This window comes from Myotis brandtii, unplaced genomic scaffold, assembly GCF_000412655.1.
Source record: "Myotis brandtii unplaced genomic scaffold, ASM41265v1 scaffold397, whole genome shotgun sequence".
In the NCBI taxonomy this organism is placed as follows: domain Eukaryota; kingdom Metazoa; phylum Chordata; class Mammalia; order Chiroptera; family Vespertilionidae; genus Myotis; species Myotis brandtii.
The window spans coordinates 3,878,611-3,898,498 of NW_005365229.1; the positions used below are offsets into that span (position 1 = coordinate 3,878,611).

The window sequence follows — 19,888 nt, forward strand, 5'->3', positions numbered from 1 at the left end:
GCCACCGGGCCTCTAGTAAAAATATATTTTAAAATAGTTAAATAGTAAATTATAGCCAAGACAAATGAAAACATGCATTCAAAACAAAAACTTGTTACAAAATAGTACCATCATTCAAAATAGCCAACAGCCAAAAGACATGATGCTAAGTGAAAGATACAAAAGGTCAAATAGTATATGGTTCTATTTATATGAAATCTCCAGAACAGGCAAATCCAAAGAGACAGAAAGTAGATGAGTGTTTGCCAGGGTCTGGTGGTAGGAACAGAGGTTAACTGTAAATGGGCATGAGGGATCCTATAAGGAGGATGGAAACTGGATTCTAAAACAGGATTGGTAATAGCTGTGATCATAAATTTACTAAAATCTCTAAATTAAACTATGGGTGAATTTTTTAGTATGTAAATTATACCTTAATTGGTAAAAACAATGAAACAAAAATAGTTCAGAAGTGTATACAGTGTCAGCACTCACACTATACAGTCTGTTCTCAGTATATGTGAGGGCTGGGGTCCAGGACCCCCCTTGGATACCAAAATTCTCAGGTGCTCAAGTCCTTTCAATAAAATAGAGTAGTATTTGCATATAAACTACATTCATCCCTCCCTGTACTTTTAATCATCTCTAGATTACTTACAGGACCTAGTATAATGTAAATGCTATATAAATAGTTGTTATACTGTATTGTTTAGGGAAAAATGACAAGAAAAAAAAAAGTCTGTACATGTTCAGTACAGACATAACCATTCCATCGTAGGCCTAACTACATAGTACACATTACCAACAACATAACATTTAAAAAATATATTTTCCATCTGTGTTGAATCCATGAATGCAGACCCCACAGACACAGGCCCAGGTGTACATGTCCGTGTATGTATTCCTTACACCACAACCCTCTGCAGAAATAACTGTCTTCAGCTTGATGAGCATCTTTTCTGGTTTTTCCTCAAGAATTATATACACATACATTATACCTGCAGAAACGGTTTTGAGCATTTGTGTGGATGCCACATACAAGAGATTATACTGCATTTGTTTGCAACTTGGTCTTCTCCAAGCCCAGAACGAGCTTTCCACATCAGTATGTACAGAATACACAGATCTCTCCTGTGCTTTAAGACTGCATGGCATCCCATAATAGACATGAGCCAGGGTGCCCACATTAAATATATGGGTGGCTCCCATAACATCAATAAACTAAGCAACTCCCTTTGTGATGGACGTGTACATTGTTTCCAATTTTTACTATTATAGACAGAGCTGCAATGAACACCCTTCGCATCCTGTAAATTACTGTCCCTCGCTGTGGAACCACTAGGTGGAAGGGATCCTGCCACGCTGCAGTCTTGTGGGCCCGACAACCACACCAAAGCTGGTTACTGGAGCCTCTGCTGTGGCCGGCTGTCTCGCTTCGATCATTCCTTCCAGCCAACACTTGGACTGAACTGCACTCCACATGCCCAAATGAGCACACACACCTTGGTCCACAGCTACTCCTGATGCCTATCAATGTTAGGAATCAGCCAACAGGCCCCACTGTGCTTGCCCCCACAAGGGGGAGGGAATTCCGGCAAGGGGCCAGGAGGTTACCTCATCGTCCTTCCACTCTGAGAAGTCGATCTTGAAGGAGGGCAGAGAGAACTGCTGGCTCACACCCCTCTTATAGTGGACAGTCTCAGATTGCAGGGCAGGGCTTTTGGGGCTGTACCTAAAGGAGAGAAAGGAAGGTGAGAGTGCCAGGACCTGAGGCAGGCGCTGGCAGGCACTGGTCTTTTGGGGACCTAGTAGAAACCTGACTTGCAGGTCCCACCCTGTAAGTCCCAGCCCTTCTCTGGTGGGGCAGAAAGCTAGTCTATGTGGCCACGTGGCCCTCACACCCCGAGGGCCTCCAAGGTCTCATTCTGCTCACCACAGCTCTGCCTGGGTCCAGCCTGGTTACTAGTCTTCCAGAGCCCACACCTGCCAGATAACATGGCTACCTTTCCAGATATGGCTATGCCTTTCCATTTGCTTTTTACGGTTTGTTGACTTCTTTAAACAAACATGGCACAAAAATGTACACTGTCTCGCCCATAGAGAAACTACTCCACCACCTTGGCAGTGCCAAGTGCCCTCCCATTCCCCACACCCTTGTGTTTGCTCCCAGCCACCTGCTTCCCTGCCCATCCACAACCCAGGCATAACTTCTGGAAGAGTTGAGGCCTAGTCACGCATGGGTGTCTCTTCTTTAATATTCCACTAGCAGCCCACCTACACTCTGCTCCTTCAATACTCATGCACCCGAGCTGTCCTATAGCCACCCTATATGGAGGTGCTGTGTTCTCTGAACACTGCATCTGTTCCACTGCATTTACTCTAACTGATGCAATCAGGCCCCTATTGGTGAGCACCAGGTGGTCTCCAATATCTTGCTTTTCCAACCAAGGCTTCCAGGACCCTCTTCTGCATACACCTTAGCCACACATGTAAGCATATCCCCAACATAAATTCCCAGGAAAGGAATGGCTGGGTTAAAGAGTACACGTTTTCAATTCTGATAAACTCAGGCATCTCCCCATTCAAGAATCCAACACACAACCTTTGCTGCCTCCCTGTGCCCCACCCCACACCTGCTGTCCCTTGGGCTTCTCTCTGTCTCTAGGACAAAGGATACTCTCAAGGACCGTGGCACGTCTGGCCTGAGAAACTGGCACTGCGGGCTGCTTGTGTGCAAAAAGACGTAAAGCCAGAACTCTCAGCTACCACTCCATCCCCAGATCAAGTCTGGCCACCATATGGTTTTCTCCCACAGGACGAGACGGGTGCATTCTGCCCGGCCCATCCGGGTCAGGCCCCACAGACTGGTGGCAGGCCAGCTGTGGTTGTGCTTAAGTTGATTTCAAACTTTTGGGGTCCAAAGGACCCTACTTCAAATAGAACCTCTAAAAGTTCAAATATATTAATTCAGACAGACGCAGAACTGCTGGGGCCCACCATGCACCACAGGGACTCACACAGCCATCCCGTTGAGAAACTCCTCCACCGCCTGGCAGTAGATGGTGATGGCCACCCGGGCATCGGCATCGAAGGTGAACTCCAGGCTGTAGAGGACATGGGGCTTCTCGCTGTCCTCGGTGGGGCTATTGGCACCATCTTTATACCTTCCAGGCAGGCAGAGGGACAGGCAGTAGGTCAGGGGCATGCCTGCAGGAACATGGCCAGCCTGCACAGAGCACGCTATGGCATACCCCAGGGGGCCCTGCGTTGGCTGCATCCCACCTTTCTGGAAATGTGGATGCCCACTCCCTGCTTGGACAATAAGGCCCAATAACGCAAGGTTCTCCTTCCCTTGTCACAGAAAGGGAGACAAGTTCTCTTGGGTTGGAGATGGCCCCAGAAGCCTCAGGTCTTCCAGGTTTAAAGCAGCTTATCAACCCTATAAGTCCCAACCCTATAAGTCCCAACCCTATAAGTCCCAGTCAGAACTGCGCCATTCTTGGCTGTGGGGGCATCCTGTGCACTGAGGGGTATTCACAGCCTCCCTGGTCTCTGCCCACCAGATACCAGGAACACCACCCTCTCTAGCTGTGACAACCAAAAATGTCTCCAGATAGTCCAACGTCATGGGGTGGGCACTTGGTTGTGAACCCCTAGTTTAAAGAATGTGGCAAGGTCAAGGGTTACCTTACGAGCCGGAGCGAGTCTTTTCGGATGTTCACTAGGCTCCTCAGCGTCTTCACTGGCTCATGGGGAGCGGGGGTGACATAAGGAAACTAGGAGGGAAAAACCGAAAGCAATCCCAATGACTCCCCAATATGGCAGAGGACAGAAAACAGGGATAATGCAAGTACACACCCGGCGCTCTGGGGCTCTCATGCCAACCACTAGATGACCTTATTCTCATTCACATCAAGGTAAACTGCAGGCAACACGGCTGGCAAAGGAGAGTCAGGACCAGAACACCCTGTGGCCATGGTGCCCCTATTCCAAGGACTCTCAATGAAAGTGACCTGGCCTGGGGGATCCCGGGGGAGCGATTGAGGTTGGGGCTCTCAGACCTCATTCCCAGGCTTTCTATTCAAGGTCAATGGTCAATAAAGATTCCAGTAGGGACACATGCACATGCGCGTGTGTGCGTGCGCACACACACACACACATGCACACACACACACACTGCTGTATAACTGGTGGAAAATGGGGATGCATCAATATCGGTTTCCTGCTTATGAGAGCGCACTGGGGTTTTATACGACACCATCACCAGGAAAAACCGGGTAAAGGGCCTATGGAATCTCTGTGTTATTTCCTACAAGTGCAGGTGAATCTATGGTGGTCTTAAGTAAAAGTTAAAACAGCACACAAATTTACAGAAGGCCTGTTGAGTCAGACCCTGGGTCGAAGCTGAGGCTTCACAGATGTGGAAGGTGAGGTTCTGTTCTCATTCTCGTGGGCTTGGGAGGGTGGCAGAGGCCAGCATTCTGTGTCCTAGCCCTTAGCCTCCCATCCATCAAAGGATCCATTCAAGATTTCACGTCAAGCAGCTGCTCCGAGGTCAAAGCAGCCTGGAGAACCTTGGTCCAGAGGAACTCCGTCTCCTCCAGGGCAGGGAGGCCCCAGAACTCAACCACCTCAGGGGATGGAGCCCAGTGTCTCCTGAGAGAGAGGGCCTCCGCCTGGCCCCTTACACTGGGGATTGAATCCCAGTCAGTGTCCCCCCTCAAGAGCCCTCTCCTGTCCCCTTCTCTCATTTGTCAACTGTTCTCTTTTTTTGTTGTTGTTGTTAATCCTCACCCAAGGATATTTTTCCATTGATTTTTAGAGAGAGTGGAAGGGAAGAGACACACAGAAAAAACATCAATGTGAGAGAGACACATTGATTGGTTGCCTCCCGCACGCCCCCAACACGGGCCAGGGATTGAGCCTGCAACCAAGGTAGGTGCCCTTGATCGGAATTGAACCTGGGACCCTTCAGTCCACAGGCCAACACTCTATCCACTGACCCAAACCGGGCAGGGCAACTGCTCTCTTCTTTATTGCCTGCACTCCCCCCCCACCCCCGCCGCCCCCAGGGAATGGGGCAAGATCTGTCCTCTGTCCCCAGCCCTTGGCAGGATCCCAGGGACACACTGGACGAATGGAACACAATGAGCAAACATGCGATTCTCTTGTGACTGGTGAAGGAGAACTTGTAAAAATTATTCACCAGCCGTTTACATTTCTCCTTTGGATCATATCTTTTGCCCTCTGTTCCACTGTTCTTTTTTCTTTTCAAATAAAGTCATTCAAGGGATCAAAACCCTAAAGTTCATAACCTCATAGCATGGATGCACCAGACTCCACAGCAGCTGCTCTGTCCCTAGTGTCCCACCCTTGGTCCCCTGCCTCTAAGGGAGTATCACCAGGACACGCCCCCTGCACACGTCATTGGCACACAACCAGTTGGCAGCTCTGCCCAGTTGGAGATGACTTAGTACCCACTCATCCTTGCAGCTTGGACACAGATGGCTGAAGGCAGAGACCTCGCCCCCACCACCCACATGCCCAGCCCTGCCGAGACCCACCTGGACCGGGCGATTGCCCAGGAAGTTCAGATCCATGTTTTCTCCAAAGAGGTAACCTTCAGGGTGGGGGGTGTCAAACTTCTCACCTCCCATGAAAAAGTGTGTAGCAAAGTAGTTTCCTGGTTTAAAACAAAAACAAAAACAACTTTAGGTGAAGGCTCAACACAATCCAGTGAGAGCGTCTGATGGCTGAAGGGGCTCAGCCCTGAGAAAAGCTCCACTCGGAGAGAAGCCATCATGGGCTGTCCTTCCCACTCTGGCTCCAGACACAGGCCTCAGACCTTCCACCCAGCCTGCTCCACCTCTGCGTCTACCCAACACCCTTCCCCCTCCAGGAACTCTCCTCCCAGCTCAGGGACTCATCCAGTACCCAACACCAACATCGCTTCCTTCTCCAGCAGGTTGAGTTGTGTTCCTCACAGGAATAGGTTTCAGTCCATACCTCTAGTGCCTGTGCACGTGACATTCAAAAACAGGGTCTTTGCAAATGTAAACCAGTTAAAAGAAGGTCAGACTAGATGGGGGCCCTAAATCCAGTGACAGTCTTCCTAAGAGAAAGAGGGAGACTTGGACACAGAGACACACACAGAGGGAAGGAGAAAGTAGGAAGACGGAGGCGGAGACTGGAGATTGGAGTGGCGTAGTCACAAGCCAGGGAATGCCCAGAACCACCGGAATCTGGAAGAAGGAAGATCCTCCCCGAGAGCCTTCAGAAGGAACCAGCCCTGTCGATGCCTTCATTTTGGACTTCTGGCCGCCATAACTGGAAGAATAAATTTGCCACCCAGTTTGTGGTGCTTTGTTATGACAGCCCCAGCAGACTAATACATGTTCCCTGACCCCAGACTAAGTAGGCTCCTACAACCCCAAATCCAAGCTCTGAGTCTAAGTTATTTCATTCATATCGGACCCCCCACCATGAGTCTTGAGACTGGAGCTCATCTGGAGGGGAGTTTCAGGAAAACGCAGAATCAAACACAGAGCCAGCACGAAGCCAGGTAGTCCCTACAAGGCCTTCCAGGTGGGAGACAGGTCCCTGGCCCTGCATTTCCTGCTCCAACCTCCTCCTGGGACCTTCAAGGTCCAACCAGGTATGTCCCACTAGTTCCCAGAGTTTCCTTTCGATCGGCAGAAAATGGGTGAAGTAGGCCTCCTCCAAGAAGGCCATGGTTCTTACCTCCTGGACAGACTCTTCCTACACTGAATAGGGCTGACCTGTGTAACAAGCAAGATAACGTGGGAAAGATGGAGGGGGACTTCCAAGGCTCTGGGGGAAGCCAGCTTCCCCTCCATGTTGTGAGGACATTCAACCAGCCCTATGGACAGGTCCACCTGGTGAGGAACCGGGACCGCTAGCCACCTGCCGGCAACTTGCCAGCCCTGCGTGACAGCCACCCAGGAAGCAGATCCTGTAGCCCAGCAGACAGTTTGACGGCAACCTCATGGAAGACCCCGAGTCCAAACCAGCTATGCCGCTCCAAATTCCAGACCCAGAGAAACTGTGAGATAATAAGCATTTATTGTTATAAACAGCTAAATTGTCCATTTGTTACTCGGTAAGAGATAACTAACACAATGGGCTTCCCTCCTTTCTCCACTCTGGGCTCCTGATTCTAACATATTTCAATGGCCGCCACCCTAGTCAAAGCCACCAGCATTTCCTGTCTGGATTAATGTAATCCACTCCACCAGTCTCTCCACTCTCACTAGCCCCAAAGTCTATTTCCCACATCCCACTGCTCAGAAACTTGACCTCCTAATCACATCAGAGTAAGTCCTAAACTCCTCTCCGTGGACTGCAAAGCCTTACATAATGCAGACCCTCCCAAGCCCATTTATACCCCAGGGCCCTTGCACTTGCTGTTTCCTCTGCTTATGAAGTTCTTCTCCAAGAGCTCTGCCTGATCCTTTACCTCATTTCCTTCTCAGCAGGGCCTTTTCTGATCATTCCTTTTAAAATTTACTATCTCCACCTCTTCTCCTTGCTTGCTGACCACCCTCCTCCAATCCCCTCCTCTGCTTTATTCTTCTCCAGAGCACTTTTCACAACCTGATATACTGTACACAGGAGGCCTCCACATCTTAGTGCAGTTTTAAGTTTTAATAACTTCAGAAATATAAATGCTATAAAATAAAACCTCTGGATTAAGAGGCAATGGATGAGTTTTACTTTTTTTACTTTACCTGCATTTTATACATTTTCTATAATTAAACTTTAAAGCAGGAAAATTATTTTTAAAAAGATTGAAGACATGGGACAAGGATATGTGTTACAACAGTGGTTGTAATATCACAAAACTGGAACCATGTTCTGGAAAAACCAATGAACTGTACATTTAAAAGGGTATGTGAATCTTATCTCAATAAAGCTGTTATTAGGAACTGGAGAGAACTTGATCAAGTTGTCACCTTATAAATCAGCAACAATTTTTTGGTATTAGATCTTTATGTGATCTTTGAATTTGTCAGCAAATAATGTGGAATTAGATGCTACTGTTCTATCAAACCTCTGTTGACTCCCATCTACTGATTTATGTGAACAAGGTTTCTCAACTTAAAATGAAAAACAGAACTAGAACTGACACTGATTTGTCTCATTCCAGCAGCAGGCTACGTATATTCAACTGTGACTACGAGTTAATTGGGGGAAAAGTAACCTATCCACTTAAGAGATACATGTCTAATACTTTTTAATATTTATGTTTGTTATTATAAAAACTGTTATATTTGTGTTGTTTTGATCAATTGGGTATTTATAATGCCCACTCAAACCAGAAGAAAAATTCTTTTAAAATTCTCATTTCAATTTATGTACATATTTTGGTTGCAGAGACATACAATATGGTGACCAATAAAAGACTTTCAAGCATAAAAAGTTGCAACCACTCTACATGTTCCTCAACAGGGAAATGGACAAACACTGCGGCAGTAACAAGAGGGGACCACTCTCTGCCTGTGAGCACACAGCAGTCCAAAGCAAACACGACTCACACAGAGGAGTTTGGAAACTTCATAGAGCAGCCCCAGAGCTCAGACCTGGAACACCGACACACAGAGAAGAATGAACCAAACATGGGAAGGAAGTGCCAGGTCCAAGACGGGGTAAAAGTGTGAAAGAAGGAGACAACAATATGGAAAATGCTAACTGAATTCTGAATGAAGGACATTCTATACTTCTCTATATGCTTTTCAAATGCTCACATTTTTAAAAAAAGGAACTTTTAGAGGACAAATGTGTGCATCACAGGGAACTGGTAGCAGTTCCCAAGTGTGCATGCATTATGTATGTGTGTGCATGTGTGTATAAGAGTATTGTGCATAGTATAGATACATCTGTATACAGATATATGTATATGTGTTGTGCTTGCGGGTGCATGTCTGTATCTATGTGTGTATGGTGTGTGTGTTGTGTGCATATTGTGTGTCTATGTGTGTGTACAAACTTTTGGACCAAAAGGAGCAGGCACAGCTATGAAGAGGGAAAAAGGGAAATAAGAAAAGGCGGCCCAGCCGGTGTTGCTCAGTGGTTGAGCATTGACCTATGAACAAGGAGGTCACGGTTCGATTCCCAGTCAGGGCACATGCCCAGGTTGTGAGCTCGATCCCCAGTAGGGGGCATGCAGGAGGCAGCCAATCCATGATTCTCTCTCATCATTAATGTTTTCTATCTCTCTCTCCCTCTCCCTTCCTCCCTGAAATCAATAAAAATATCTTTAAAAAGAAAAAGAAAAGGCGACTGAGGAGAGAAACAGAAGGAAGACATAAAGGTGAAAAGAGAACAGAAGCCACCACCACATCACCAGCTCCTCCTCTATGCCCCTGAGGCAGTGCCCTAGCCCCGCCTTCCCACAGAACCCATCAAGAGGGACAGATCCTTTCTCTCTCTCCCTCTCTCTCTCTCTCTCTCTCTCTCTCTTTCATTTTTTTTCTTTGACCAAAAAAAAAAAAAGGGGGGGGGGGGGGGAGAGAGAGAGAGAGAGAGAGAGAGAGAGAGAGAGAGAAACATTGGTGTTAGAGAGAAACATCTATCAGTTGCCTTCTGTTCACTTGCCAACCAGGGATCAAACCCACAACCCAGGCATGAGCCCTGACCAGGAATCGAACTAGCAACCTTTTGGTGCACAGAACACAGAATGACGCTCAACCAACTGAGCCACTCTGGCCTGGCCCTGTCCCCACTTTCCATGTGGGAAATTGCACTCGGAAGTCACCAAGGTGTTGATGGTATAGCTGGGCTCAAAACTGCTGACTCCAAGCTCATCGTGTCTCAGCCCTGTGCACACCAGGTTCCTCCCCTCCGCAGCACAAGGATGGTGACCCATGGTCAGTGATGTCATCTCTGGTCACAAAGAGTGGCTGTTCACACACAATGAACCACGTGCAAAGGCCTCCCAGATCAGAACGTCCTTCTGTGGCCACACTTAGAGGGCCTACCAGAGGCCATGATTTCTGCCTAGAGCCCCAGCAATGTGGCACACTCCAGGATGTCACAGCCTCAGAGCCTCAGTGGGCCATCCTCAAACATGATGGCTAAAACAAATTCATGCCCCTGTCCCCTTCTTCCTCTCACCAGTCGAGGGGAACTGAAGCTCAAATGGTTTGCCTCCTCTCTGTCCAAGGGATCCAGACTCTGCCCTACTTACAGGTGCCCAGGTGATCTGGATGGCAAGGAGGTGAACAGCTACCAAAACAAAGAGTGAGAGGGCCTTCCCAAGAGGCGACCAGCATTCCCACACATGGGCCCTGTTTCCCTTTAGACACCAGGATGCAGAAGGACACACATCTCATCATATTCTAGAGATGACGAAAATCAAAGCCACAAGGCCACCAGTTAGTTAATGGCTGTCTCGGTGATGGCCAGTGGAGGGTGGGCAAGGACTTCCCTTTGGGCCAGAGAGCAAGCCAAGCGGACTTCTGGGTTTCCCTTTTGTCTTGTCCATTCCACTTTCAAATGTATGTGTAGTACACATGTGTGTGATGACCATCATTTACAAAAGAAAACTGAAAACTGAAAGGTTCTAGGTTTGATTCCGGTCAAGGGCGCATGCCCAGATTGTGGGCTTGATCACCAGTGGGGGACTTGCAGGAGGCAGCCAATCCACCATGATTCTCTCTCATTGTGGATGTTTCTGTCTCTCTCTCCCTCTCTCTTCCTCTCTGAAATCAATAAAAATATATTTAAAAAACAAAAAAACACAAAAAAACCACAGCAGGACGATTTTAGAAGCTCTCAGCCTCCAGCAAGGAGCACTAAGCAAAGATTTTGGTTCTCTTGAGTTTACAGCAGGACGATTTTAGAAACAGCCTCCAGAAAGAAGGAGCACTAAGCAAAGATTTTGGTTCTCTTGAGTTTCCATAATTTGTTGTAGCCACCTGTAGGGAGGCGGGGATCCTCCCCAGCTTAAACCCCTTTTCTGGAAACAGCCTCCACCATCCATAGGGGTGGGCCCCAGCTACCACCAGAGCACAAGGCCCTCGCCCCCTGGATACAACTGGTTGGCCAAGGTGAACACCTGACCGTGCTGAGCCAATAACCAGATTGTCTTCTCCATGGAAGTGGACTGTGGAACTGGAGGGCCCCTGGTGGGTGGCAGGAGGCTTTACAAATGTCACAGCAACATGATGCTGAGGCCAGAGTGGAAAAGGATCTGACAGTTTCCACTTCTTGATTACCCACCCTTGGGTTCCAGAGGACACCCACACACACACCTTTCCAATGCATTCCATTTCTTGCCTAAGCTAATTTCCACAAACACCGTAGCAACAGCCAATTTCCAAAGAATTTAAAATGTAAAAAAAGCACTTGGGAAAGTACTCCTTTCAGGGAGAAAAAAAAGAGGTAATCCAATATAAAATATATGCAAAAGATGTCACCAGGCCCCTAACAAAAAGAGGGAGAGATGAATGGCAATTTATAAAAAGGTGCCCAACCTCGTTAGTCATCAGGAAAAAGTAAATTACAACTACAATGAGAAATCCCTGGCTAAAATTAAAAAGGAAAGCAACAAATAAAACACACCATGATACTAGCCGTATTGGTGAGAACAGAGAGTCAACGGAACTCTGGTGCTCAGCCGGTGGGTGTGAGCACTGGTTCGATTGCTCCATGAAACCGTAAAAGCTGCTGATGCCACAAATGTGCCCAGAGGGCCACTGAGCTGTGCACTCAAAAACAGTAAAGATAGTAATTATTTACGTGTATTTTACCACAATTAACAAACCTGAAAACAAAAAATAAAAACGAACCCAAAGAAATCAGACTCATGGACACCAAAGCCAGTCACAAGCGTGTCCATGGCACATTCTGCGTAAGAGACCAAACCAGGAATTTCCCCAGCACCCCTCCACGTGAATGAAGCATCAACTGGAAGATCACGTAACAATGAGAGGAAACCAGCTACCGCCCATGAACTGTGTACAGGGCCTCTCATCGTCAAATGTGGAGGGAGAGTGTCCAGTTCTGTTTATATCAAATTTAAAAACAGGCCAAACTCACCTCCACCTCTGTAAGATCAGAAAGGGGTTTCCCAGGGAGGAAGAAGATTGTGAAGGGGCACCAGGGGGCTTCATGGGACCACTACTTCAACATGGTGAGTTGTAAACACTATAAAGACCACCCCAACTATGAGGAAGAAAGCGCACACACACACCCCTTTTATCCTGGGCAGCACAGCAGCCACTTTCGTGGCATGGGGTAAAAGGCCCCTTGGTCATCTGGCCACACCAACACTAACTCGGGCTTTCTTTAACTGCCAGGCTTGCAGACCTTCAGAGAACATAATTTCAAAGGGCCAAGAAAGGTTCTGTATATGCCTGCAAATATGGCAGGGCTAATGTGAAAGTTCAACAAAGCCCAGGGAGAGCAAAGCTGGCAGGAGATGACATAAAGCCAGGTTATTTGAATCAGAAATGACGATTTCTCAACAATTCCCAAAGAAACTATGAAAGGTCCCCTGCCACACGCATGGAACTGAGTGGGACCTCAGAGACAAACATGCAGAGCTCCAGGGTCCTCTCAAACCCCCGAGGGTGGGCGACACCCGAAAATCAAGACCTGACAAACCTCAGCCCAGGGAGCCGCAGGGTCCACATGCCATGGCAGGCTTCTAAACCCAGGCCATCCTCTGCTTCTTCTTCAGGGAAGTAGGTTATAAGTCCCTTACCCCGTCATGGCCAACTTAAAAGCTTTTTGTTGCTGTAGTTTTCTTATTGTGTTTACCTGAATTTTAACCACTGAAGATTGGAAAATACAGCTCAGTTATACAGCTCTTACAACAATAAACTCCAAACCAAGTTGACAGGAGCAGAAGCACAGAACTAGTTCTTATGTGAATGGCACAGGTGACATTTGGGGAAGGTGAATGTCCTGATGCCAACAATGATGGTACAGGTCTTTGAACGGGGAGGTGAAACCCTGTGTGCAGGTGGGGCCCCCTCTTCCCACCCCCATCCCACTGCCACCAACATTTCGGTCTCAGAGCGCAAGTTCACTCTCCCTGGATAGTGATGGCTCGTGGAACCAGAATGCCCCTAGTGACAAAGGGCACCCTTAGTCACACAGGCATCCTCCCTCATCTAGAACACCTGCCTCAGTTTTTTCCTTCAGGCACCAAATAAATCAGAGTCAGCAAGGCCCTGCCTGCCCTGGAAAAGATAAACCAACACCAGCATGGAATGTGGTCAGATAGATGTTTCAACCTGAACACAAAAGCACACACCACAAGTCTCCTCACACCCACCTTGGGCCCCTCCATTACGTGGGCGCAGACCCAGAATTCCTGAGCCCTGACCTGACACCCGACAGAATAAGACACAACACAGTCTGCTTGAGCAGCTTGCACACTAGGGAGATGGGGGTCGCTTTCTATAATAATAAATTTGCACAAGCATGTATTAAACGTCTATTGTGCACCAGGCCCAGGTGCTGTGCAACAAAGAGCTCAATTTGATTTCTAGTTCCTCCACTAAAGAGAATAGAAGTCTGGTGTCACAAGGACATGGCAAAGCTCCAAGAAGATAATAGAGGTGAAGTGCTCTGAAAGTACACACACCTGATTACAAAAGGGTTAGATCACCCTGCCCCGCCCCTCCACTCCCCAGGCTGTGGGTCACAAGGCTGACTGCCCCTCCTTCTGACTCTTTTCTGGGGTGATCTGTCCCAGCATGACCTCCCTTAAACACCTGGACAGGGCAGCAAGTATAGCTCTGAGACAAAATTAACAGTAACAAGAGCAGTAGGAGGAATAGCTGTGGCAGGAGCCATCCATGGCCAGGCACTCCATGTGTGCACCTACTGCGCCCCAGGCTCTCTTCCACTGGTGGACACAACCTTCTCTTAAGTGCTTGAATGTGGTGACCTAACACCTGCTTTGAACCCTGGGCTAGGGCAAGGGAGTGCAGAAATAAAATCTCACATTTATGGACAACTAATTTTTTGACAAAGGTGCAAAAGCAATTAGATGGGGGGGAAATTCTTTTCAACAAATAGTGTTGAAATAACTGAATATCCATATGCAAAAAAAAAAAAATGACCTTAGATCTTTACCCCAACGATATATGAAAAATATTAACTCCAAATGGATCACAGAGCTAAATGTATGAGCAAAAAAAAATGACCTTAGATCTTTACCCCAGCGATATATGAAAACTATTAACTCCAAATGGATCACAGAGCTAAATGTATGAGCTGAAATTATAGAACTTCTAGGGGGGGGAAATAGGAGATCTTTGTGACCTTGGGCTAGACAAAGATCTCTTAGGTGCAACTACAAAAACATTAACCATTAAAAAAATCAATGTTGACCTTCACCAAGATGTAAAACTTTTGCTCCTCAAAAAACACTATTAAGAGCCCTAGCCAGTTTGGCCCAGTAGATATAGCGTTGGCCTATGGACCGAAGGATCCCAGGTTCGATTCTGGCCAAGGGCACATGCCCAGGTTGTGGGCTCGATCCCCAGTGTGGGGCGTGCAGGAGGCAGCCAATTAGTGATTCTCTCTCATCACTGATGTTTCTATCTCTTTCTCCCTCTCCCTTCCTCTCTGAAATCAATAAAAAAAATATTAAAAAAGAAAAGAAATACAATGAAAACAAATCAAATGTTATTAAATTTAAGCTAAGTACTGTTGCAGTGCACACTGAAAGTCCAGAAGCAAAAGAAAATTGAACAGGAGATCTTAAAATTTCTCACCACACACATACAAAAGTAACTGAGGTGATAAAAGTGTTAACTAGCCTATTGTGGTAATCATTTCCCAATATATACATATATCAAATAATCACACTGCATACCTCAAAGATACACAATGTCATATGTCAATTATATCTTCTTTCCTTAATTTTTATTGATTGATTTTAGAGAGGAAGGGAGATAAACATCAGTTTGTTGTTCCACTTATTGATGCATTCATTGGTTGCTTCCTTTTTTAAAAAATAATTTTTTTAAAGAGGCTTTTTAAAAATATATTTTTATTGATTTCAGAGAGGAAGGGAGAGGGAGAGATAGAAACATCAATGATGAGAGAGAAAAATTGATCGGCTGCTTCTTGCACCCTCCCCCCGCCGGCCCCCAACTGGGGATCGAGCCCATGTGCCCTTGACTGGAATCGAACTTGGGACCTTTCAGTCCACAGGCCCATGCTCTATCCACTGAGCCAAACCGCCCAGGGCTAAAAATAATTTTTATTGGTTTTCAGAAAGAGATGGAGGGAGGGAGGAAGGGGGAGGAAGAGAGGGGAGGGAGAGAGAGAGAGAGAGAGAGAGAGAGAGATTGGTTACCTCCTAAATGAGCCCCAACTAGGGACTGAACCTGCAACCTGGGCACATGCCCTGACCAGGAATCAAACCCACAACATTTCAGTGCATGGGACGATGCTCCAACCACTGAGCAACACCGTCCAGGGCTCATTGGTTGCTTCTTGTATGTACCCTGACTGGAGATCAAAACCATACCCTTATGTATCAGGACGATGCTCTAACCAACTGAGCAATCCAACCAGGGCCCAATTATATGTTTTTAAAATATATATCTATCTATATAAACAGGGAATATGCTAATTAGCCAAGCATCATGACCGCTCAGGAGGAGCTGCATGCGCAGATGGGCGGGAGGGGACTGCGTGCTGCCCCCACCCCAGTGGCCACGGGGAGGCTGGGGCTGGGGGTGGGCCAGAGTGGAGACACAACACACAGAGAGGCTGGGGCTGGGGGCAGGCTGGAGCGGAGACAAAACACACAGGAGCACATTTATGGACAACTAATAAAATCTTGTATGTACCCTAGCCGATACAACGTGGCAGCCAGTGCCCCACCCCAGCCGATACAACGTGGCAGCCAGTGCTACACGGGTCAGTAATTTTTTTATATATATTTTATTGATTTTTTTAGATAGGAAGGGAGAGGGATAGAGAGAGTCAGAAACATCGATCAGCCGCCTCCTGCACACTCCCTACTGGGTATGTGCCCGCAACCAAGGTACATGCCCTTGACCGGAATCGAACCTGGGACCCTTGAGTCCGCAGGCCGACGCTCTATACACTGAGCCAAACCGGTTTCGGCAATGAAGTATCATTTAATTGTGAGAAAGAAATGGAAGTAAGATTAAGTTACTTCTGTGGGGGTGAAGGGGTGGGTGGAGAAGAGCCAAGAGTGTTATGCTCTCTTGTTCTCTCTCATTTCTGTAAGAAAGGTGGTAAAGAAGATATTTGTTTAATTTATTAAAAGAAATAAAAATGAACTATTGTATTGTATATGCAGAGCTGAGAACAAGGGGGATGATACAGAAAAGCAGATATATTTATATGGCTTTGACTTTGAACCATATTTGTTTTACACTTCCAAAAATAAAATGCAGCAAAATATCATTTAAAGTTAGGAAAATTAAATATAAAATTAAACATGAGCATTAAAAATATGAATCTGTATAAAATTGATAACAGAGCCATAAATAGTAAATAATACTTTAACTTTTACACAGTTCTCTGACTATAGAGATTTAGTGCTGGAGCGGAGACACAACACACAGGAGCACCTGCCCCCACCCCAGCCGATACAACGTGGCAGCCAGTGCTACACGGGTCAGGCGCAAGTCCCAGCCCCCTGCGGGGGGCCTCCGGGACACTGTAACATCGTGACCACTCAGGAGGAGGCTGCGCGTGCAGGTGGGCAGGAGGGGACTGCATGCGTGGTGAGGTCTTTCCCTCTTCTACGCTCTCTAAAAATCAATGGAAAAATATCATCAGGTGAGGATGAAAAAAAAAAGAAGAAGAAAGAAATGTCATATCCTATGAAAGAGACATCTTGAAAATGCCTAAAGAAAGTTGTCATTTTTTTGTGGTGAAGGGACTGGAGTCCGTGATGATGAAAACACCTTGGCGGCTGCGGTGGCCAGCAGTGGCAGCAGCAGTGGGGTGATGGGGGCAGCGCCTTCCCCAATCAGCCTGGTCACCTCCTGCAGAGGGAGGCCAGACTGCAGCTCCCAGATTGGAGAGGGTGCAGGTCGGACTGAGGGGACCCCACCCCCTGCACGAATTTTGTGCACCAGGCCTCTAGTCCTATATAATAAAAGCCTAATATGCAAATTGTCCCCTCAACTGGGAGTTCAGCCAGGAGTTCGACCACTCATTACGATGTGCACTAACCACCAGGGGGCAGTGTGGAACCTGGCAGGCGTTGGCAACATGCTGCGACCTCTCGCCAGCTACCTGGGGGCGGGGGTGACAGGGACGGAGGTGTGGTGAGAATGCAGGGTGTCTGCTGAGCTCACTCCCCCTACTACCCTCCCCTGGGGACACCAGGGCTCGCATGCCAGGGAAGCCCCTGTGCTAAGGTGCTAGGCGCCCACAAGGAGCCAGCCCCACACCCGTGCGGCCTCTTCTGGGCCGCCGGGACCACCGGGGCCAGTCAGGCTCCCTGTGGGTTTGCGCAGGAGCCAGCCTGCAAGGCTGGCTGGCAGAGAGGGTGCTGCCCGCCAGGCTTCTGTGCGGCGCCACTGGGCAGCCCAGAGGCCCATGCTATGCCCCGGACCATGGTGTCCAGTCGCACTCACCATATCTCTGTGTGGAGACTCAGGCGCCGTGACTCAGGCGGAGGGGGATGCATGGAGGCCCAGGTGCTTCCCAGGGCCCAGGGGTCAGCTGGGACCTGCCCTTCCATGTGAGACACTTGTGCTTTGATCACCAGCCAGGCCTAGGGACCACACCCATGCACAAATTTCATGCAACGGGCCTCTAGAGTGTGTGAGTGTGTGAGTGAGTGTGTGTGTGTGTGTGTGTGTGTGTGTATGTGTGTATAATTTTTTAAAATATATTTTTATTGATTTTTAGAGAGGGAGTGAGAGAGAGAAACATCAATGATCCCACACTGGGAATTGAACTTCCTGGTTCATAGGTTGATGCTGAGCCATGCCAGCCAGGCCCAATTATCATTCATATATATCATATATATGAATATGTATCATATAAATATACACACACACACACACAAAAACACATACATATATTTTATATATATATAAAAGGCTAATATGCTAAGTATCCCTCCAACCATCCGACCGGTCGCTATGACAGGCACTGACCATCAGGGGGAAGACCCTCAATGCAGGAGCTGCTGTGACACACACTGGCCAGTTACAAAGGAACAGCACCGCAGACCTGGCATCAACAAAGCAACACTTGGCTTCGCCCAAGTGGGACACAGGCCCCTCCACCATCCTGGAGTGACACCCCACCAAATCACAGCCAATGCTACCAAGACCCCATGGCACAAAATGCGGCCCAATGCTCAGCCCAGCCTGGAAACAGTCGCTGTGGGCACCGGGTAATGATGTCATATAGCAATGCCCAGCTTCCTCTCCCTAATGATTAGCCTCCTTGCAGTTTCTTGCTAAGGTGCTAGGCGCCCACAAGGAGCCAGCCCCACACCCGTGCGGCCTCTTCTGGGCCGCCGGGACCACCGGGGCCAGTCAGGCTCCCTGTGGGTTTGCGCAGGAGCCAGCCTGCAAGGCTGGCTGGCAGAGAGGGTGCTGCCCGCCAGGCTTCTGTGCGGCGCCACTGGGCAGCCCAGAGGCCCATGCTATGCCCCGGACCATGGTGTCCAGTCGCACTCACCATATCTCTGTGTGGAGACTCAGGCGCCGTGACTCAGGCGGAGGGGGATGCATGGAGGCCCAGGTGCTTCCCAGGGCCCAGGGGTCAGCTGGGACCTGCCCTTCCATGTGAGACACTTGTGCTTTGATCACCAGCCAGGCCTAGGGACCACACCCATGCACCGAATCTGTGCACCTGACTACTAAGATCTTAATAAAGCTTAGTGAAAAACTGGACAGTTAGAGATGTTTAAAAAATATTAGCACCAAGGATTCTTTCTCCTTGTATAATCAACAAAATGGCAGAGACCTGAAAAGGTAACAACTTTCTCATTAAAACAACTGAGCCCAGCTGTTGTGGCTCAGTGGTTGAACATCGACCTCTGAACCAGAAGGTCATGGTTTGATTCCCTGAGAGAGAGAAACATCAATGATCCCACACTGGGAATTGAACTTCCTGGTTCATAGGTTGATGCTGAGCCATGCCAGCCAGGCCCAATTATCATTCATATATATCATATATATGAATATGTATCATATAAATATACACACACACACACACAAAAACACATACATATATTTTATATATATATAAAAGGCTAATATGCTAAGTATCCCTCCAACCATCCGACCGGTCGCTATGACAGGCACTGACCATCAGGGGGAAGACCCTCAATGCAGGAGCTGCTGTGACACACACTGGCCAGTTACAAAGGAACAGCACCGAGGACCTGGCATCAACAAAGCAACACTCGGCTTCACACAAGTGGGACACAGGCCCCTCCACCATCCTGGAGTGACACCCCACCAAATTGCAGCCAATGCTACCAAGACCCCATGGCACAAAATGCGGCCCAATGCTCAGCCCAGCCTGGAAACAGTCGCTGTGGGCACCGGGTAATGATGTCATATAGCAATGCCCAGCTTCCTCTCCCTAATGATTAGCCTCCTTGCAGTTTCTCCAGCCCAGGAACAGGACTTGCTTTATAGCCAGGTGCAAACATTTTACACTTTAACCAAATGTCTGTGAAGCATGTTCCCATGCCTCATCTCAGTTGATCCTCACAGAAATCCTGGAGTAAGTAGATAGGAGACTCGGTAGAATCCTATTTTCTTTTCATTAGCCGGAAAACAGAAATTTAGAAAGTTTAGAAACTTGACCTGAATGAAAAGAAGTAAAAAATGGTGGACCTTGAAAATGACTTCAGGTTTTCTCATTGTACAGAATATAGTCAAACACTGCTGCAGTTAAATATTTTACC

At 47.8% G+C, this 19,888-nt stretch overlaps 1 protein-coding gene across 1 annotated transcript in view; it reads right to left on the reverse strand.

Annotated features, from left to right (window-relative positions):
* Positions 1-6,768, reverse strand: part of MGRN1 (mahogunin ring finger 1, E3 ubiquitin protein ligase) — a 35,284-nt gene extending 28,516 nt beyond the window's left edge. Inside the window, exons 1-5 of the mRNA XM_014545112.1 lie at positions 6,721-6,768; positions 5,544-5,662; positions 3,667-3,755; positions 2,997-3,143; positions 1,594-1,711 (exon numbers count right to left, since the gene is read on the reverse strand). Coding sequence (XP_014400598.1) covers positions 1,594-1,711; positions 2,997-3,143; positions 3,667-3,755; positions 5,544-5,636 — 447 coding nt within the window. The 5' untranslated portion in view covers positions 5,637-5,662; positions 6,721-6,768. The remainder of the gene's footprint in view (positions 1-1,593; positions 1,712-2,996; positions 3,144-3,666; positions 3,756-5,543; positions 5,663-6,720) is intronic.
* Positions 6,769-19,888: the final 13,120 nt, after the last annotated feature.